The following is a 22,800-nucleotide window of genomic DNA, read 5'->3' on the forward strand; positions in this document are numbered from 1 at the left end:
TTATCTCCTATTCTATTAAAAATATCGTTATATTTGTTCAGTTTTACAAGTCTTTCTTCCCAGCCTGCTCAATAAACAATCTTCTACAAAGATTAGCAAAACCAAAAAGCTCAGTCAAATACCTTGGATACTTAGCTTAGAGCTTTTTCTTTATGACCACGTTATAGATTCACCTATTACTCAATTTTATTTTGTTATGGTTACCTAAATATCACTGTAAAATTGAAACACCATGCGTGGGGTCTCCTTAATGTAACAGATGCTTTGGTTAGTGACCTGGGGCCTATTCCTTCATCGCTTCCTTTGTGGTGAATATCTTTTATTTTTGGTGAGGAAGATTAGCCCTGGGCTAACATCCGTGCCCATCTTCCTCTACTTTATATTTGGGACGCCTGCCACAGCATAGCTTGATAAGCGGTGTGTAGGTCTGCACCCAGGACCCGAACCCATGAACCCCAGGCCGCCAAAGTGGAACATGCAAACTTAACCACTATGCCACCAGGCCGGCTCCTGTGGTGAACATCTTTAAGTGGAGTGAGTAAACAAACCGTGCAAGCAGAATCACAGGACTCTTTGAAATGCACTGTCAAGTACAGCAACAAAACTATGACAATTAGGATAAAGTGATTGAGCAAAAGCATTACACAATCTTTAAAACTATCAGATTTTGTCAAAGAATTTTGAGCCCTACTATCAGATTTCGTCAAAGGAAACCCAAAGGAAAGCTAAAAGATTATGCTATAAAGTGAAGTTTAAAAATCCCCAAGTCAGCATAAAAGAGCCAGGCCAATTTTTTCATGTATCCATTTCTTGGGTCATTCAATTACCATACTTCATCAAGTTTAAAATCTTCCAAATCAAAGAAGTATCTTGGGTTCAGAGATGTTAAAAGGTGAAAATATATATATACCTTTGAATCAACGAGATACAGAAATTGTTTTGAGGGGAGGAACTAAAGAGAATATTTGAGGAAAGTTAACCTGGCCATATTATTGAATTTCTCCTCATTGGAGAAATAAAAATAAGACACTAATCTGAAGGTAAATATTCTAAATATTTTTGTTATAGAGTTTATATTTCCTTGGAATACAACACAGAAAAATTCAGATGATCTAGAACACCCTTAGTTTGTTTTTTTTTTTTATAATTTTTTATTTATTTATTTTTCCCCCCCCAAAGCCCCAGTAGATAGTTGTATGTCATAGCTGCACATCCTTCTAGTTGCTGTATGTGGGACACAGCCTCAGCATGGCCGGGGAAGCGGTGCGTCGGTGCGCGCCCGGGATCCGAACCTGGGCCACCAGCAGCGGAACGCGTGCACTTAACCGCTAAGCCACGGGGCCGGCCCTAGAACACCCTTAGTTTTACTTTGAGAACTTAATAAGAAAAGCAATATATACAAATATCGAATCATTATGTTGCACACTTGAAACAAATATAATGCTGCATGTCAATTATGCCTCAATTTAAAAAAAGGAACTTAAGAAGATGGAGAAAAGTAACAAGGGGGAAACTATAAATTAGAGAAATAGCCTACTCTAAGAATCTATGCCTTATTAATCTTTCCAAAATGTTGGTTAGTTTCTTTTATGTCAAACAGGGAATCTTTTATGCTAGCTATAGCATTATAATTAAGGCATGCACTGCATTTCCAGTGAAGTTCAACATTTGTTTAACCTAACGCAACTAAAGCTAAAGATGAGCTTAGAAAAAATTTTCCTTATCAGCAATATTTGTTCATAAATTGCCCTCAATTACATGCACTTAAAATATGAAGCCAGAATTTTTGATATACTTGAATAAACAGAAACATTTTAACCTGTGGCTTTAAACCAGGGGGACCACATCTCCTGGGCTGCCTGGGATAGAACCATTTTATGCTTGCCCTGGTCTAATTGTAAACAGCTCCCACTATTACTCTTATAAATGTACCAGTTTAGACAATAACTATTATGATACTCTAACACTGATATCGGAAAAAGTCCAAGTTGAGAAACTTAATGATCAACTAGAAATAGGAGCAAAGTCAGTTATTTTCCTCAGATGAATCATTTCTGATTTTAAGTACTCAATGATAGATAGACATGTAAAACCACGTCTGTGGAAATATATATAACGACACCTGGCCCACATTTATTTATTATCACCCAAGGATATTATAGCAAACCTTAGTACTTGATTCATGCTTTAAGAACGACTTCCAGGGGCTGGCCCGGTGGCGCAGCAGTTAAGTGTCTGCCCTCTGCTTCGTTGGCCCAGGGTTCGCACCAACACACCATTTGTCAAGCCATGCTGTGGCAGCGTCCCATATAAAGTAGAGGAAGATGGGCATGGATGTTAGCCCAGGGCCAATCTTCCTCAGCAAAAAAGAGGAGGACTGGCATCGGATATTAGCTCAGGGCTAGTCTCTCTCACAAAAAAAAAAAAAAAAGAATGACTTCCATTCATCAATGAGTTGAATGTAGGAAAATACGTCTAAGGGGAACTCCTGACACACAACTGTTATTTATAAAGCCCCAAAACACAATCCTTAGATTCACTCCCTCATGTGCAGTCGTGGCACAGCAATAGAGCAACTAAGTTAGCAATAATAGCTTGACTGGAAACATCTTTTGTGAATAAAGCCTGTAATATATAGACCTTACCTTTTCCCAATTCCAGCTGCCTGTTCTTCAATAAATACAATTTGGGAAAGAGGAATGGCCATGCAGCATTCCTAGGAGGAAATCAATAGAAAACATGATTCATAAGACTCATCAGAAATCCTTGTTTTATAGCATTTAATACAGTGCCATATACCTTTAAGGTACTTAATAATAAAAACAAAAAATAATGTTATTTTATTCCTTAAATAAACTTAATGAAAAACTGTATGAAAATAATACTGTGGTGTCATTTTGCTGCATGAAAGAACACACAGGTTTAAAAGCAGCTGTAACTACCTTTTACGGTATGTACATCTTTTAAAAAGTAGTATTTATATGAAAACTTTTTATATATAATATATTCTTATATAGAAAACAAAAAATAGAACAAGTAAATCAAAACAACTTTAAGGAGTATATTATAAAGGTGATTTTTCTTCTTTATGATTTTCTATACTTTACTCATCCACCCACAATTCATTTTTAACAGAAAATACTGACGTAGCTTCCCTTTATTAGTACATTTAATTTTAAAAATTATTATAAATGACTGGCATTTAACAGGTCTAAAGGATTTCTAAATTAGCCTCTTTATATGATAATCAAAAAATTATACTAAGATTAATTAATTTATAAACATGGTTTAAGGACACTGATCCCTCCAAAAAAGATTTCTTTCCTGAATGTATATTTCTTTTAAAAGAATTAGACAACATTAACAGTTCTAAGATATACTTATCAACAAGGGCAATATCGCCAGTAAAGGGGCAAAAATTGGTTCTTGAGGGGCAAAAAGAGTCAGATTTTGCAATGGTTAGTGGCCTTTCAAAAAGCCTCAGTATAGTATATAGCTTATCTGTGAATTAAAATTTCACGGGGAGGGGGCAGCAATTATGAAAATAATGTAAAAGAGATTGTTTAATTTACTGGCAATGCTGAAATTTACACACACACACACACACACACACACAATTTCAAGTTAAAGCTCTTTGGAATAAAGATATCAGTTCCATACACATAACTTGTTCTCTCTTCCTCAAAATGAAAAAATGAGGGGGTTTCTCCTCTTGCTGAGTGACTTGAAGCAGTTCTTAATATCTAGGTAAAAGCATGCCCTTCACAGCAGACCTATCCTCCTAATTCTCAACAACAATCAGGGAGAAAGGGTTGTTTTGAGGATGTATGAGTTTTTTTAAGGACCCCTGACAACTGATGGGAGAATCATTCCCATTGCACACGGAACATGCATTTATGAGGTAGGATCTGGCTGGTGTCACCGTGATTCTCTATTCAGTAACTACAGACTTTGCTGGAGCTGAATGAGGGACACCTACTCTTCTGTCTCTACTCCATTCAGCGAGATCATATGGGTCACACTCTTTCAACATTCTGAAAATGAAAACTTACTGCATCTATTTATAGTTTTCCCAGAAAGGAAAAAAAAAAAAAAGAAAAACTTCAGTGATTTAAAACTTAGAACAGATGGAAAAAACTATTATCTTACATGATTTTTTTGATCTCTCCAAATTAGCCGGTGTGTACTAAGAAGGAGGGTCCCAGCATCAAATTTTATCTAGAAAGACAAGATTATCACAAAATATTACTAATATATCACTCAATGTGGTTCAGATTTTCTTCCTCATGGATTACACAAAAGTAAATCATATAAATAAACATTTTAAATGAGGCTTACCACAAATTAAAGAGAAGCAATGCTACACACTTCATAAGCTATATATACAGCCTTGCTAAAATCAGGAAAAAATTCCCAACAACCTACAAGTATGACAATAGGTCAGTGGTAAATCAAGTATGATACATTCATGTAAGGAATCCATGCATGTTAAAAATAAGAATAATGAGGGAGAACTGCATGGACTACCACAGAACTCTAAGACATAGAGTTAGGGGGGGGAAAAGGCAGCTTGCAGCAAATTACATGTGATAGGATATGATAGATAGGTATAGATAATCTCCATATTCCCCCAAATTACACGTGAGATATATATATACACACTTGTGATTTATACACATGTGTACACACAAGAGTAGTAGAAAAAGGTCTAAACGGAATACTCACTGATCTGTTAACAATGATTATCTCAGAAAAAGCAAGAAAATGGGAGGAAGAGAAGCAAAGGGCCCTTCTGAGAAACTGTACACTTCACCATTGGTTGCACTTTTTTACCATGAGATTGAATTCATGTATAATACTCATATAATTTTTTAAAATAATTTTTAAATAATAAGAAAATCCAGAAATAGATACGAACACATAAAAATAAGTATGGATGGATAAAGAAGGTGTGGTATATATACACAATGGAATACTACTCAGCCATAAAAAAAGACAAAATCATCCCATTTGCAACATGGATGGACATCGAGGGTATTATGTTAAGCAATATAAGCCAGAAGGAGGAAGACAAATATCATATGATTTCACTCATATGTGGAAGATAAACAAACACATGCATGAAGAGAACAGATTAGCGGTTACCAGAGGGGAAGCAGGGGAGGCAGTGGGCGAAAGGGTTAAAGGGGCACCGATGTATGGTGACAGATAAAAACTAGACTATTGGTGGTGAGCACAATGCATTCTATACAGAAACTGATATATAACAATGTACACCTGAAATTACACAATGTTATAAACCAATATGACCTCAATAAAAAAAAAAATATTGGGCCGGCCCTGTGGCTTAGTGGTTAAGTGTGCGCGCTCCACTGCTGGCGGCCCGGGTTCGGATCCCGGGCGCTCACTGACACACCGCTTCTCCGGCCATGCTGAGGCCGCGTCCCACATACAGCAACTAAGAAAGATGTGCAGCTATGACATACGACTATCTACTGGGGCTTTGGGGGAAAAATAAATAAATAAAAATTATAAAAAAAAAAAAAAAAAATAAGTATGGATGGAGATTCAACCAATGGCGCTGGGACAACTGGGTTGCCCAGTAGAAAAAACAAACAAACATAAGGCTGGATTTATACCTAACACATTACACCAAAATAAACTCTAGATGGATCAAATATTTGAGCTTAAAAGAAAAACATTATAAAAGCACTAGAAAAAATCATGAGAGAATTTTTTAAATAATCTCAGAATGGAGAAAGACTTTCTAAGAAAAACATTAAACCCATTAGCATCAGAGGAAAAGACCGATAAATTCAACTCCGCATACACACAAGCACACAAATTCTTGGTGCTTGCACCAAAGGCAAAGATGGTAGACTGGAAAAAATAATTGTAACTCACATCAAAGACAAAGGGCTAATTTCCTTCATATATAAAGTATTCTTATAAATCAATAAGAAAATAGCCTGTAATCCCTTAGAGAAATGGGCAAAGACTATTAACAGAAAGTTCACAGAAGAGGAACTACAAGTGACTCTTTTTTTTTTTTTACTGCGGTAACACTGGTTTATAACATTGTATAGATTTCAGGTGTACATCATTATATTTCTATTTCTGCATAGATTACATCAGGTTCACCACCCAAATACTAATTACGATCCATCACCACACACATGTGCCTAATCACCCCTTTCACCCTCCTCCCTCCCCCTTTTCCCTCTGGTAACCACCAATCTAATCTGTCTCTGTGTGTTTGTTGTTGTTTTTATCTTCTACTTATGAGTGAGATCATATGGTATTTGACCTTCTCCCTCTAACTTATTTTACTTAGCATAATACCCTCAATGTCCATCCATGTTTTCACAAATGGCTGGATTTCATTGTATCTTATGGCTGAGTAGTATTCCATTGTGTATATATACCACATCTTCATCCATTTGTCCCTTGATGGTCACTTAGGTTGCTTCCAAGTCTTGGGTATTGTGAATAATGCTGCAATGAACACAGGGGTGCACGTATCTTTACGCATTGGTGTTTTCATGTTCTTTGGATAAATACCCAGCAGTGGAATAGCTGGATCGTATGGTAGCTCTATCCTTAATTTTTTGAGGAATCTCCATACTGTTTTCCATAGTGGTTGCATCAGGTTGCACTCCCGCCAGCAGTGCATGAGAGTTCCCTTCTCTCCATATCCTCTCCAACATATAAGTGACTCTTAAACAAATTAATAGATGCCAACCTCACTGATAATAAAAAAAAAAGGCAAATTAAGAAAACATCAAGATACCCCTTTCATCCATAAGTTTGGCAGATGTCCAAGAAGTTTGATAACATTGTGCTGGTGAAGCATTGGGGAAATAAGCATTTGCACACATTGCTGAAGGGACAAGCTCTATGGAGGACAAGGTATTAACATCTATCAAAAATACAAATACCAGGGGCCGGCCCCGTGGCTTAGCAGTTAAGTGCGTGCGCTCCACTACTGGCAGCCCGGGTTCGGATCCCGGGCGCGCACCAACACACCGCTTGTCCGGCCATGCTGAGGCGGTGTCCCACATACAGCAACTAGAAGGATGTGCAACTATGACATACAACTATCTACTGGGGCTTTGGGGAGAAAAAGAAAAAAAAAAAGGAAGAGGATTGGCATTAGATGTTAGCTCAGGGCTAGTCTTCCTCAGCAAAAAGAGGAGGATTAGCATGGATGCTAGCTCAGGGCTGATCTTCCTCACGAAAAAAAAAAAATACAAATACCACATATCCTTTGATCCAATAATTGCACTTCTAGGAATTTATCCCACAGATGAATTCACACGTGCACAATGATATACTGCTGGGTTATTCACTGCTGTCTGTCAAAAGCAAAAGGTAGAAAACAGGGGCCTGCCCAGTAGCATAGCAGTTAAGTTTGCGTGCTTTGCTTCCAAGGCCCAAGGGTTCGCAGGTTCGGATCCTGGGCGTGCACCGATGCACCACTTGTCAAGCCATGCTGTGGTGGCGTCCCATATAAAGTAGAGGAAGATGGGCAGGGATGTTAGCCCAGTGCCAATCTTCCTCAGCAAAAAGAGGAGGATTGGCATCGGATGTTAGCTCAGGGCTGATCTTCCTCACAAAAAAAACAAAAAGTAGAAAACAATTTAATGTCCATCAACAGGGAAATGTACATCCACAAACTGAACGACTACTCAGTCATTAAAACGAATGAGGAGACTCCTTACGTACTTACTGTATTTGACAGAATCTAAGATGCTAGTGATTGTAAGATGCATCCTGATTCCAGAGTTGTTAAAATGTGTGTGTGGGGGGGGAGTGCACATTTAGAATTGATGAACTATGGTAAATTTTCCACATAGATTAAGTGAAAAAAACAAGATCAGAACTTCGTGTGCATAGTATATTACAAATTTATATTTTAAAAAGGAAAAAACAATATATTTTATACAAATACCTATGTATGACATATATGCACAGCTCTCTAGAATGATGTGCTGGTGGCCTCTGGGGGGGAACTGGATGACAAAGAGACACAGGTGGGAAGGAGACTTAACTTTATACTTTTTGTGGGTTTTTAATTTTTATCATGGGATTGTGTCCCTACTCAAAATATAAATGTAAAAATGTTTTTTAAAACCATAACACAATCACAAAAAATGCCAGCTAGGTCTTTAGGACCAAACCTTTAATCTTCATAATTTGTTATTATGCACTGAAAATATATAAGGAAGCAAATTTTAGAGTTGGAACCCAAGAGATTAATAAATCAAATCACTTCATTTCTGTTAAAAGCAAGAAATATATTGGAAGCGTCTATTAACTCTAATTACTAGAAAGCAGAATTTGCCATAAGGTAGGACTTGTTTGTATCCTTTTGAGAGTAATTAGTTATTTCAAAAGTTACAAGGTTGGTCCCATTTATAATGCCACCTTACAACAAAAACTCAAAGGAAGGCATTTTAGAGAGAGTCTAGTTTATTACAAATAATCCTTTTGAATTTAAAATAATCTGATTAAAAACGTTGGTCAAGTAAATAACCAATTAGAACATTATTATATATCATTCTTAAGTAAAAATAATCATAAATTTAATTATGTATGCAGCTGACAAAATATATTACAAGATACTTATGATATTAATACAGAAAAAAGTAGGTTTGAAAATAGTATACATAGCATGATTACACACACACACATACACAAACAGAATATGCCAAAAGTAATTGTTTACGGATAGTAGGATTACTGACTATTTCAAGTTTCTTCTATTGGCTTACCCATATTAAACAACTTTATTATTTGTCTAATAAAAAAAAGATAAAGAAATCTGTTACAGGCATATATAACTTCATGTAACTCTGAAACGTATATACATTATTTCTTGTTAAATCAAACATATGCAGAAACACTTTTTTTTGCCAAAAAAGTCTTTGTATAATAAATAACCAACATACTTTTGACATGAATTTTAAAAAATTATTTCTATGAGTAAGGTATGACTGTATTACTAATATCTTAATATTAAATAACATGGTGAATAAGCTTTAATGGTAAGAGACCTCCTGAACCATCTGGTTGAAATACACTCTGTGAGAGATCATTCCACCAAAGCGCTTCAACACTTCCCAGAAAAGACTTCACGAATTCTATGTTTTCCTCTGAATCAGAAGTAAAACATACATACTCTTGGCACTTAAATCAGTCTGGCTTCAAATGTTTTGGTTAACCTTGTGTCTGAAAAACTAAATAATTGAGTTTAAGATATTTTAAAAATCTCCTTATTGCCAATGAGTAAGATTTCCCTTTTCCAAAAGCAAATATTTTATCAACTTGAGAGTACATGATGCTACATTTGAGCATAATAGTTCTGATAAGAACTCGCACTTCAGTTTACTGAAATCCAAGCATAAGGATGTGAATTGAAAGCTGAAGCCAGAGTATGTTCCATTGCTGTGTCAATTAACAATGTGCAAACGTAAAATGTTGCTGCTCTAAGTGAAGACATTGTGTAATAGTTCCCTTCAGGGATTCCAAGGGATTACGAGCTAAACCTGACAGACAAGTTTAGGCTGGTTTGCTTCCACCTCTCAGAGCTAGAATAATTTTAACTACTTAAACAGTTGATCTAATTTAGACATTCGCTGAATAGGCTTTTACTTTGTATGTTTCGTTTTTTATTTAACAATTTTCTTATAAAAGTAATACACTGTTGAAAATCTGGAAAATATTTTTTAAAAGTCTAAAAAAGAAAATGAAATCACTCATAATCAAACTAGCCACACACGTATACACATATATGTATACACACATGTGTGCATATACACACATGTGTGTATACATATATGTGCATGTATATATGTGTACATGTATACATGTGTGTGTGCATGTGTGTGTATAATCTTTAAATAAAATGAGGCCGTGATATTTAGTTTTATAACTTGCTTTTTTCACTTAGCCGCCTATCATTAGCAATTCCTCATACTGATTAGGGCATGTCATATTTAATTAACCAACCGCTATGGTGGACATGTAGATTGCTTCCAATTTTTCCCTAATAGTATATAATATATGATACCGCTGAGATGAGCATCCTCATTCATTACCTTTTTATGCATCTCTGATTCAATTTCCCTAGGGTGAATTCCTAGAAGTAAAATAGCCAGCTGAAAGAAAACAAACATTTTCTAAACTCTCTAGTATATGCTGCCAACTTGCCACTTTACCCACTACTAACATTATTTTAACATGCTTCTTACATTATTTTTTCACTTAGCTGAGGCTATAGAAGCTTCTATGAATTGAAATAAACAACCTGTCCACGCTGCTTATGCAAACCACACATTATCTGGTCATGATGGCCCCACGGAAACCGGGCCTCTATAAACAAGCAGGTGCGCCTTTATTCACAAGAGGCACCTGGGCAATGGGAAGAACACAGTCTACTCTCGCTCCACCAGTTACTAAGCATGGACCTTGGACGGGTCACAGTTTCCTCAACTATCAACTGAGGGTCTCTGTCCTCATCTTTGGGAGGATTAGCTATATTAAACATTACATAAAGAGGCTAGCACTGGTGACTGCTGTATTTTTTTTTTTTTTTGGTGAAGAAGATTCACCTTGAGCTAACATCTTTTGCCAATCCTCCTCTTTTTCTGCTTGAGGAAGATTAGCCCTGAGCTAACATCTGTGCCAGTCTTCCTCTATTTTGTATGTGGGTCACCACCACAGCATGGCTGACGAGTGGTGTAGGTCCGCACCCAGGATCCGAACTGGTGAACCCAGGCCACCGTAGCGGAACTTAACCACTATGCCACGGGGCCGGCCCCTGACTGCCGTACTTTTGAAGCACTGCGGCACAGTGAACAAAGCTTTGGGAGTCTGATCAATAGAGATTTAACTCCTGTCTCTCCTAATAATTAATTCTGTGGATCTTAGGCAAGTCACTTTCTCTCTGAGAGTTATTTTTCTCATTCAGTAAAATATTCACCTCATATGCCCATTAAGAGGATTAAATGAGATCGTACATAAAGCTCCTGGTACACAGTAGGTGCCCTAATTATTCAGGGTTTTTAAAAAATGTATTTCATACCCACAATAAGCCAGAAGATACAAGGATGAGTAAGGTACACTTTCTGCCCTCCAGGAGCATCCAACTGGTCTACTAGACAGCCACTGCACCCTTGCCTGGGGAATGTGTTGGGCTGCAAAGCTATGAAGGCTAAGCAGTGTGGATGGCAGTGCCTAGATCAAGGGAGCCAGAGAAAGATTCTGCAAGGGAACTTGATCAGATCTGGAGGCTGATGTCCAGCTTCCTAGAGTCCTCAGACCACGCGAGGTCTGGAAGCCTTCCAGTAGCTGGAGGAAGCCAGAATGCAGGACTTTCCCTAGGAATCAGTCTGGCCCTCAGTCATACTAGAGACAGGTCAGCAAGTGACTGAGTAGACCAGCCTAGGGACCACAGTGGTGAGCAGGCTTGTTTGAGAGCTGTGCTTCAGCTCAAGACACCTACACCCTTCTCTCACCACTCCTAGCTTTTGGAACAGTTAAGAATTCTTGACTAGATCAAAGGGTCTCAACTAAGTGTTTCCCATGGCTTTTTTCTTAATCCTCTGATACCTATATCTACTTATCTGCTAAAAGAAAAAACAAAAAACTTAAAGGGAAAACTAGAATTTGCTGAAAGGGAAAACTAGAATTTGCTGGTTTAACAATGGTTTTTCACATACAGGTAGCAATGGTTTTGATTTTTTATTGTTTTAAACAGATCATAGTTACATTATGTGCCAGCCAAGGTGTTCCTAACTTGCATACTGGAATTGCAAAGAACAAGAGCGTGGTGCTCTGCGAGAGCATGACTTCCTGCAGGGAGTGGCTTTGGAGAAGTCTTTGAAGACCCATCACCGTCAGCATCCACTTCTGAGAGTGAGGGCATATTAAACCCGCTGATGGACGGGAGGTTGATTATGCTTCCCATTTAAAACAGTTCCAAAGCTGTAACCTTGGTTTAAAAAACAAAAACACTTAACTTGTCACTCCAGCCAAAAGATGCAAACTCAATTTGAGAGCAAGTTAATACAAGTGCTGAGGCCATAAATGGAGTAAGTCCAAGTAAATTATTTAAGAAAAAGACCTTAACTCAATAATGGAGGCAACACAGTACACAGAAAATGCCCTAAGGGAGGCGGAGCAGCCGGGTCCCATGTCACCTCAGCCCTGCCTCTAGACAGCAGTGTAACCCCTGCCCTCCATTACCTAGGAGGAAGGAAGCCCCAAGCTTCTGCAAGCACCGACCGGGAAAAGCTATGGGTCAACGAACGGATGCAGAAGTACAGAAGGAGTTGCATTAACAAACCTGCAAGGAAGGAGCGGGAGCAAGTGAAAACTCCTGGCAACTAAAAGTGCTGGTGAGTAAATGCGGTTTTTACGTTTTTCCAATTCCAGCTTATACATTTCATCCAGAATAAGATGAAATTTTGTAGTTTGACGGAAGTCTCCATCCAATGTTTACATACAGTTAATACTTCTCCTCTCAATGTACAAATGCATCTCCTAAGGTTTATGCTTGGATTACAAGGTACAGCCTACTACATCACTTGACAAAACTCCTTTCTAAAGTAATTCCAAAAAAAGTCCTTATCAAAGGCGTCCCAACGAGACAACGACACCGCTTTTCAGAACTCCCTTCAAAGTAATCCGTCACCCGCCCTGGCCACGACTGGGATCCCGCCGGCTCCCGCCAGGTCGCCACCGCAGAGCTGCCCCGGGCTGGGGAACGCAGAAGCACGCCGGCTCCGCAGGCAGGAGGCGGGGCCGGCCTGCCCCGGCCGAGACGCCGAGATCGGGGTAACAGGGACCTGAGACCGTGCCCAAGGAATCTGCCGTCGCTGTGGCCGCCCCGAACGCGCGCGGCACGCGCCCTCCCCGGCCTGCGCAGGCCCCGCCATCCTAAGGGGACATTCGGGGGCGGGGGGAGCAGCCGCCGCCCCGCCCGCCCGGACGGTTCCGAAGCCGGAGCCGGCGCCGAGCGCTGGGCGGGCGCCGACGGCGGGGGGGCGCCGACGCTCAGGCCGCGGGCCGGGGCCGGGACACAGGCGGAGGCCCTGCGGGCCGGCCTGACTGCGCGCCGCGGGCCGGGGAGCGGGGCCGGGCCGGGCGGGCCGCCCTACCTTCTCCTCGCCGTCGTAGATGCGCACCCCGCGCTGCTGGATCACCAGGGTCTCGTTGATCTCCAGGAGGCCGCTGGTCCACACGAATCGGTCCATGGCCGCCGCCAGGCCGGCCTCCGCCGCTCGCCCGCCCGCCCGCGCCGGCGCTCCGGGGCGGAGAGCCGAGCGCCGGGCAGCCTGCGGCGCCCCCTGGCGGCGGGCGGGGCGGAGGCCGGCAGGGAGGGACCCGGCTGCGGGAGCGGCGCGGCCCGGAGGGCGCCCAGGGACGTGGAGACGTGTTTGGAGCGCCCCCTGGCGGCCTGTGCGCTCATGGCCCGACCGGGACGTCCACCCCATCCTTCGTCCAGCTCAGAGCTTACAAGGTACTTCGAGGGAGTCCAGACCGCAGCTTGGACTTCCTTATCGTGCATTATTCCTGCATGTTTGTGCCGTTTTCTTGTCAGTGCCCAACATGTTGCCATCTTCATTAAAGGCTGCAAATAATACCTTTTTTCCAAATGAATATTTATAGCCTGAATTGTTTTTACATAGCTGCAATCAGTACCTAAGTACTATTTTGTGCCCCTCTTTTTTCTTCCCATTCAGATCGCTTTTGTTTAAACATTTCCAATATTAACGCAGACCTCATAAATTTACTGTAGACAATATTTCAATATATAACTCTCCCATAATTTGCCTGTGGGTTGGTCCCCACAAAACAGTCAATGGCGGCCGCTCCCACCTGCTGAGCGTCTGCTGCTGCCTCTTTCATATTATTTATATATTTTGCATTACAAATGGAGCACCTATATTTGTACTTCTACAACTGATATATTTTTTTTCCTTTAGGATTATTTTCTTAGAGTGTCTTCCCAAAATAGAATTACTGCTTTAAAGAATTCAAACACACTTTAGAGAGCCTGCTACATATTGGGGACTGACTTAACCAGGATGCAGTGCCACCAGCAAATTGGTGTTTTCCCAAGTGATTTAAGAAAATTTTTATATATTGAGGTGTATGGGGAAGCCATTCTGGTTTAAACTTGAAATTTTATTTGAAGCAAAAGGCCTGACTTGCAGCTTGTCAAACATTCATTGCACATCTGCTTTAATCATTATCCTAAGAATGTACTCTTTGAAGAGAATTGATGCCTCCCTTCCTATGACGTCAGCATTCTTTGAAGATAAGTCTCCCTTCCCTTGACTCCCGAGTCATGTTGGCCTGCTGTGTAGGTGCTAATTTGTAACAAAATATCTCCTTGAACTCTTGAAAGAATGTACTCCTGTCATGCTTGGTGTGTGTCTCTTTGTTTGGAAATGTATATAACTGTGCTGAAAATCACTCTTCTCTGGAGCACTTTCTTCCTCGCAAGGGCTGTGGCTCCCCGGCTACAGTCCTCAGTTTGGCTGGAATAAAATTCTCACTCCCCTTTTCTTTAACAATAGAATGATTATTGATTATTTGCATTGACACAAGCCAAGTAACCCTGGCTACATTAGCCATTATCATTTTTGTTATTTTTTTCCCACTTGACAGTTATTTTATTCTTGTTTCTTCTTTTCATTTGCTGATGAGGCGATTTCTCAATACCTTTTAATCAAAAGAAAATCATTGTGCTGAAGAACGTCTAACACTGTATAAAGTTGGACGGCCTCCACTGAAGAACATAGGAATATTAATTTAAACCAAATTAAAACAGGTCAGAAGAAGAGGCGTGGAAAAGGAGATGGGGAAGGAGCCGCTAGTGAGGTAGGAAGACAACCAGGAGAGTGTGGCATCCTGGAAACCAAGGAAAGAGAGTAAACAGGGAGAAGGAAAGGTGGACCGTGGGGTCAAGTGCTGTGGGACTGAGGACTGATCACTGCTCTCACCACATGGAATTGGTGGTGGTCTTGACAACAGTGGGTCCAATGGAGTGGTGGAAGAAAAAGTCTTAATGGAGTGGTTTTAAAAGAGAAAAATAGGAGGAACTGTAGAAGGGGAATATAGAGAACTGCTTTGAGGAGTTTTGCTGCAAAGGAGAGCAAAGAAATGGGTTGGTAACAGGAAGGGGAAGTGAGGTTGAGAGGGAGGTTGGTTGGTTGGTTTTTAAGGTAGAAGAAGTAATAATATGTTTGAACGCTAATAGCCGTGATTGAAGACAAAAAATTGATAAGACATGAGAGAGGGGGGAGGCTTGCTTGAGTGATGTCCTTCAGTAAGTCAGAGAGAATGCACAAGAGAGGATCAGACATATTTCTAATATCAGAGGAGAGCAGAGTATGTGGTGCAGATGCTGAAAGGTGGCTAGATTTTATGGTGGGAATCTGCACAAATTCTCTGGATTGTTTTAGTTTTCTTAGAGGAGGAAGCAAAGCTGGGAGAGGGGAGAGAGGAGGTATGGATGCACGAGGGAAGGACAGTATGATTGCCTGACCCACTTGAAGTTTCCTAACATGCAGTTAAAGGGAAGCCAGAGTGGGGATACTCCAGCCCCGTTCAGCGGCAACACTGAGTGGGAGAGTAGGAGAGATGTGGATGTCTTTAGGCATGTGGTGTTTCCACGCTGTGGATTGAGAGAGGCAGGGAAGGGTATGAGCAAGCCCAGCACCAGACTACTTCTTCCTCTGTCAGTGACCTGTTCTTTCTGCCTGGAACCTGTAAGATTGTCTCATTATCCTTGAGGTTCAGAAATTTCACCAGGTGAAAGATTCTAGGTGTGTATCCTTTCTCATTGTCCTGTTTGTGAGTTGATGATGCTTTTCAATATGAAGACCCAAGTTTTTGTCCTCTTCAGAAAAGTGTTCCTCTATTACTTATTTGATTATTACTTCTGGTCTGTGTGTTCTTTTTTGCCTCTTTGGGACTTTTGATTATTTGTGTATTATAAGCCTGTCAGAACTGTCTCCCTCCCATGACCCCTACCTTTTTCCTCATTGTGTTGATTTCTATATATTTTGGGGCTGAATTTGTGTTTTTAACAGTGACCATTCTCTTTTCTAATTCTTTTGTTGAATTTTTTTAATTGGGAAATTTTTTTAAGTTCTAGAATATTTTTAAGTTCCAGAAACACTTGACAGAGTGTTCTAATTACATCTACTTAGAGTTCTCATTACATTTTTAATGAAGTTTTCTTCTACTACATCCCTGAGTTCTGCCCTCCACATTACCCTCCTGATCTAATTCATCCTGTTCCTTCTCCTTTAAGCTGCTCTTTCTTTGAGTGTCTCATGCTCACTTTGCCTTTATCTATCAGTGTATGTGAGGTCCCCCAGCACCTGTGCAGGGCAGCCTATTGGGGTCTCACATGACATGGGTTGACAGGTGGTTTTTCCCAGGGGACCAGAGGCGATTAGGTCAGTAAGCTGAGAACTCTCTTCTGAGTCACTTCAAGTCAGGCCTCTCAGTCTCAACCTACTCACTCATTCAACAAATATTCAAGAAACATTTATTGAGTACCCACTATGTGTCAGGGCCTGTTCTAGGTATTTCAACTCCTCTCCTATACTGGCAAGAAAAGCTGCTGGTTTCACTCAAGTTGGATAGAACTGGGACTAGGGTGAGGAGATGAGGCACAATGAGGGAAGCAGGTGCAAAATTTAAGGGGTGCCAAAAAACTCAGTGATCAAGATAAATAATATTTTAAAGTAATATGCTTAAAAAATCAAAATGAATTCAAAAATCCATGATGAACAAAATACCCATTTTAAATAAAGGCAGGATCCAACAGGCCGGGATTAGGGCAAGGAGAGCGAGGCCAGGCCAGGCAAGTGAGCCCGCTTGCCTCACCCGAGTCCCAATCTTTCGAGTCCCAAAGCTGCCTGCCCACGCGGGCACAGGGGTGGAAGGCAGGCTCCCTCCCTGCTCCTGGGGCTCCACGTCTCCCCAGTCGTGGCGTCAGGGGTCTGTAGCGCAGGCTTTATGAGGAAGACAACACTTTTTCCAATGAACGGAAGTAATCTTTTCTCCACTGAATTAAATTGCCACCTTTGTCATGTTCTAAGATCCTGTGTGTTCTTGTCTATTTCTGATCCTTCTCTTCTGTATTCCGTATTTTTCACTTTATACCATGGCCATAGCCCATATCACTAAAATTGTTTGACTAATATGCCATCATTACATCACAATTTACTGTCATTTCCTGGTTTTTGAATTAGATTATAATTTTTTAGTCTTTTTTTCTATTAAAAGTAACATCATGTGACCTAAGTGTCCTAGTCCCCTGTGGAACAGTGCAGATTTTTCCTGGGCTTTGCGATGATCAAAATGCTGGGCAGTGGGGTCATAAAAACAAGGTATGTGCCTTTCTGCCCCCGAGGGCATAGAGTCTGTAGTAAACAAATAAGAAGCCTGACATATGACAGCTTCTGGGATAGACAGGTGTATGAGGGTTTTCTGTTTCAGGTTGGAGCAAGGAGAAATGCCATGTGTCTCATCTATGCCACGGAGTATGCCAGAGCAGCTGCCTGGTGATCCATCCGGGCACGAGAACAGGGCGTCCGTATCAGTCAGAGTTCTCCAGAGAAACAGAACCAACAGGAGAGAGAGAGAGATCTATTATACAGAATTGCTTGTGCAGTTATGGAGGCTGGCAAGTCCAAAATCTGCAGGGTGGGCAGGCTGGAGACCCAGGAGAACTAAGGCTGCAGTTCAAGTCCAAAGGCCCTCAGGGCCATCAATCTGGAGAACTAAGAAGAGCAGAGGTTCTAGTTTGAGTCTGAAAGCCATCTGCTGCAGGATTTTCTTAGCTGGGGTGGGAAGGGAGGGTCCACCTTTTGTTTTATTCAGGCCGTCAACTGATTAGATGAGGCCCACCCACATTATGGAAGGCAATCTACTTTACTCAGCGTCCACCAATTTAAATGTTAATCTCACCCAAAAACACCCTCACAGAAACACCCAGTATAATGTTTGACCAAGTATCTGGGCACCCTGTGGCCCCGCCAAGTTGACATATAAAATTAACCATCGCAGCATCTAACAAAACAGAAAGACCTTGAAATCCAATGGACAGGGCTGTCAGGATTCCCATGGGTCATTCCTCAGATCCCTGACTTGCGAGAAATGTCCACAGATGAGAGCCAGGGAGAAGGAAAGCTGAGAGGCCAGCAGGGACAAGAAAAAGACCCTCTCTTCCTCAGGATGCCGTGATCAAGATTAAGTCTGTCCACCATGGTCAGATCCCTAAAGAGAAAAGAGATAATAAAAGTATCATGGGTGGGCTCTGTTATCTGAGCTTCCCACCACATATGGGGAAAATGGTACAGGATTCCCCATTTCCTGTGAAGGAACTCCTATGGGAGAGAAAGCCCTAAAATGCAATCCTATGACCAAAGCTATATATATGACCTATATATACCCATATAACCTATATATATATATAAAAAAACTTATATAAAGCTATAGCTATAGATATAGATATAAACCTTTCGAGCTAAGTATCTTATATATCACAGCTCATAAATTTTGAGACCAAAACCAGAGCAGAGGTATGAAGCTAGAGATACTAGAAGTAAAGCTTAATTTTTGAGTTTTGTTTTTTTGTAGGCATTTTATTCTCCTTCTAAAATATAATTTTTAAAATTATGATATTCTTTTGTAAGAATAGTAAAATGTTTAAAACAAGTGGTACATATATTGCTATTATTGCTACTTAAAATTATTCCATGATATGACTTTTTTTTTTTTTGGTGAGGACAATTGGCCCTGAGCTAACGTCTGTTGCCGATCTTCCTCTTTTTGCTGAGGAAGATTAGCCCTGAGCTAACATCTATGCTAATCTTCCTCTATTTTGTACGTGGCACAGTGCCACAGCATGGCCTGATGAGCAGTGCACACGTCTGTGCCAGGGGTTCGAACCTGCGAACCCCGGGCTGCAGAAGCGGAGCACACAAACTTAACCACTACACCACCAGGCCGGCCCCCACATTATGACTTTTTAAAAGTATATACTAGGAATTTTTTCTTGTTATTATAAGACTGTATAGATCATCATGGTTTGTATATTATCTGGAACTCCAGTTCTCAACTGAGATCATGATGTGTTTTTGCCTCCAGGAAACACTGCCATTTTCATTCAAAAAGAAAGGAGTCTCAACATCACTAATCGTCAGGGAAGTGCAAATCAAAACCACAATGAGATATCAGCTCACACCTGTGATAATGGCTATTATCAAAATGACAAGAAATAACAAGTCTTTGTGAGGATGTAGAGAAAAGGGAACCCTGGTACACTGCTGGTGGGAATGTAAACTGGTGCAGCCACTATGGAAAACTGTATGGAGATTCCTCAAAAAATTAAAAATAGAACTACCATAAGATCCAGCAATTCCAGTTTTGTGTATTTATCTGAAGAAAATGAAAACACTAATTTGAAAAGATATATGCACCCCTATGCTCATTGGAGCATTATTTACAATAGTCAAGATATGGTAACAACCTAAGTGTCCATCAATAGATGAATGGATAAAGAGATGTGGTGTATATATATACATGGAATATTATTCAACCATAAAAAAAATGAAATCTTTCCATTTGAAAAAACATGAATGGAACTTGAGGGCATTATACTAAGTGAAATAAGTCAAAAAAAGACAAATACTGTATGATCTCACTCATATGTGGAATTTAAAAAAAACAAGCTCATAGATACAGAGAACAGATTGGTGGTCACCAGAGGAGTGGGAATGCAGGGGGAGGGTGAAGTGGGTGAAGGGGGTCAAAAGGTACAAACTTCCAGTTATAAAATAAGTCACAGGGATATAATGTACAGCACGGGGACTATAGTTAATAAAACTGTATTGTATATTTGAAAGTTGCTAGGAGAGTAAATCTTAAAAGTCCTCATTACAAGAAAAAAAATTTTTGTAACTATGTATGGTAACGGATGTTAACAGTCATTTTGGTGATCGTTTTGCAATATATACAAATATTGAATCTTAAGTTGACACCTGTAACTAATATAATGTTATATGTCAATTATACCTCATTTTTTTTAAATGTTAAAAAAAACACACAAAAAGAGGATCCAGTGCTTTGTTTTGTGCTTCCCTTTTGTTGACTTGTGTGCTACTGCTTGATGAACATGCTTTTCACTGGACCAGAAGTAAGGTCCATTTCTTAAAAGGCAAAAAAAATAAGTAATAATAGTACTGATATTGTATTTGAGTGGGTCAAAAACAAGTAGCATATTTCAAACTTGATTTTGAAAAGATACTTTCAATACTTGCAGGATAATGAATCTCTTCAAATCTTTACTCAGAAACAGCCTGAAGAGCACACTTATCAATGATTTCAGCATGGGAATACCAAGGCCTTTGCATGACGCAGTCTCTGCGTCTTATTTATAAAATTCCTTTGTCTTTTGTGGGTCTTTGAAAGAAATCCATCTGTGTGGAAATAAACCAAATCTAAGAGATCTTCCTTATTGAAATGGCAGTAGACTTTTCCTCTGTAACCTTCCAGTTTTCTAAAAGAAGAGATGAAACAAGTGAACATTAAAAATTGCTCATCTTGGTAGCTACAAAGTGAGACTAATTACACAAAGTACCCTCAGATAAAAGTTTTATTCAAAGAGTTTAGGGGATTAAAAATAATAACAACAATTTTCTCAAAATCACCATCTTCTTTAGTTCCAGTTGAGACGACATAACCCAGAGTAAAACAAATTTTTACTCTGATTTTGCTAACATTTTTCTCTCCTTTTCTCAGGTTCGTGTCTGCTTCTCAAACTGGCAAAAATTAAGACCCTTCATTCAAGTTTAGCAACCTGGAGCTCCTCCTGTTTTTTTATTTGTAAAACTAAACTTTCATCATTAAAAAAAAAGGTAACATAAAGTATATGCACCTTATCTAGTTCAGTTAATTTCTTGATGCCTTTCCCAGTGATAAATTCTATAATCTGAGTTTCAGAAAGGTGAGTTTTTTTCTTTTTTTGTTTTTTTTGTGAGGGAGATCAGCCCTGAGCTAACATCCATGCTAATCCTCCACTTTTTGCTGAGGAAGACCGGCTCTGAGCTAACATCTATTGCCAATCCTCCTCCTTTTCTTTCCCCAAAGCCCCAGTAGATAGTTGTATGTCATAGTTGCACATCCTTCTAGTTGCTGTATGTGGGACGTGTCCTCAGCATGGCTGGACAAGCGGTGCGTCGGTGCGCACCCGGGATCCGAACCCGGGCCGCCAGTAGCAGAGCACGCGCACTTAACCACTAAACCACGGGGCCAGCCCAGAAAGGTGAGTTTTGACTCAATATAACAATATGCTTTATCATACTTGGAAATTCCAAGATGGGAAGGGGCTGCCTCTGAAAGTCCTCGATTCCTTTTCTAGGGTTATGTTGTCTCAACCTAAGTGTATTCAGCTGTGAAGGAACTAAAGCAAGATAGTGACTTTGACTCCTTCTCCCAGGCTGTGTGCAAGCACAGCCCACATAGTCACTTATGGAGACCCTGTAAGTGACACAAACTCAGACTGAGCGTCTGTGCTTCTCACAAAAGATGTCTCGCAAAGCCCTGTGCAAATGAATATGAAAACTTGATTGAAGTGGGTGTTTGGAGAATACGAACATTCAAATTAACCCCAGAAAAGAATTTTTAAAACCTAAAATTGAGGGCCGGCTCCATGGCTTGGCGGTTAAGTGCGCGCGCTCTGATGCTGGCGGCCCGGGTTCGGATCCCGGGCGTGCCCCGAGGCACCACCTCTCCGTCCAACCCAAGGCCGAGTCCCACGTACAGCAACTAGAAGGATGTGAACCTATGACATGCAACTATCTACTGGGGCTTTGGGGGGAAAAAAAATGAATAAATAAAATCTTTAAAAAAAAAAAAAAACCTAAAATTGAGAATGTTATCAAAGAGTTACCAAAAAAAAAAAAAGCCACTTCCATACCAAACAATTTCACAGGCAAATTCTTTTAAACATTGACAGAACAAATAATTATATTACCACTTAAACTCTTCCAGAGCACAAAGAAAGAATGTTTCCAAATTCTTTTTATGAAGCCAGAAAAACACTGATTCCAAAACCCAACAAAAATACTATTAGAGAGTATATAGAAAAGGGTCACTCATTAATATGAAGGCAAAAGCTTATATAAAATATTAGCAAAAGCAAATAAACAGGATATTAAAAGAATAGTATAGCACAATCTAAGTGCAGTTTATCCAAGGAGTGCACATACAACTCAATATTAGGAAATCTATCATCAAAATTTAACCAATGAATGGATCAAAGAAGAAAAAAATAAATAATTAAATAGTAAAAGACATTTGGCAGAATTCAACATCTATCCCTAATTAAAAAAAAAAAATCTTAGGAATAAACAAATACTTTCTTAACACATTGAGAATCTCGTCCAGGGGGCCGGCCCCGTGGCTTAGTGTTTGAGTATGCGCGCTCCACTACTGGCGGCCCGGGTTCGGATCCCGGGCGCGCTGACGCACCACTTGTCCGGCCATGCTGAGGCCGTGTCCCACATACAGCAACTAGAAGGATGTGCAACTATGACATACAACTATCTACTGGGGCTTTGGGGGAAAAAAAAAAAGGAGGAGGACTGGCAACAGATGTTAGCTCAGAGCTGGTCTTCCATAGCAAAAAGAGGATTGGCATGGATGTTAGCTCAGGGCTGATCTTCCTCACAAAAAAAAAGAATCTTGTCCAAAAACTCAGTTGGGCAC

General features: G+C 40.2%; 1 protein-coding gene across 3 annotated transcripts in view; it reads right to left on the minus strand.

Moving 5' to 3' along the window:
• VPS36 (vacuolar protein sorting 36 homolog) overlaps nt 1–13,290 on the minus strand; it is a 31,520-nt gene extending 18,230 nt beyond the window's left edge. For 2 of the 3 annotated variants that reach the window (XM_058548092.1, XM_058548091.1), the window contains exons 1-3: nt 13,164–13,289; nt 4,150–4,218; nt 2,646–2,716 (exon numbers count right to left, since the gene is read on the minus strand). In XM_058548092.1, the coding sequence (XP_058404075.1) occupies nt 2,646–2,716; nt 4,150–4,218; nt 13,164–13,259 (236 nt within the window). In that variant the 5' untranslated portion in view covers nt 13,260–13,289. Of the gene's footprint in view, nt 1–2,645; nt 2,717–4,149; nt 4,219–13,163 lie in introns of all 3 variants that reach the window. The other variant, XM_058548093.1, reaches the window with a different exon arrangement.
• Nucleotides 13,291–22,800: the final 9,510 nt, after the last annotated feature.

This window comes from Diceros bicornis, chromosome 9, assembly GCF_020826845.1.
Source record: "Diceros bicornis minor isolate mBicDic1 chromosome 9, mDicBic1.mat.cur, whole genome shotgun sequence".
Classification (NCBI taxonomy): Eukaryota; Metazoa; Chordata; class Mammalia; order Perissodactyla; family Rhinocerotidae; genus Diceros; species Diceros bicornis.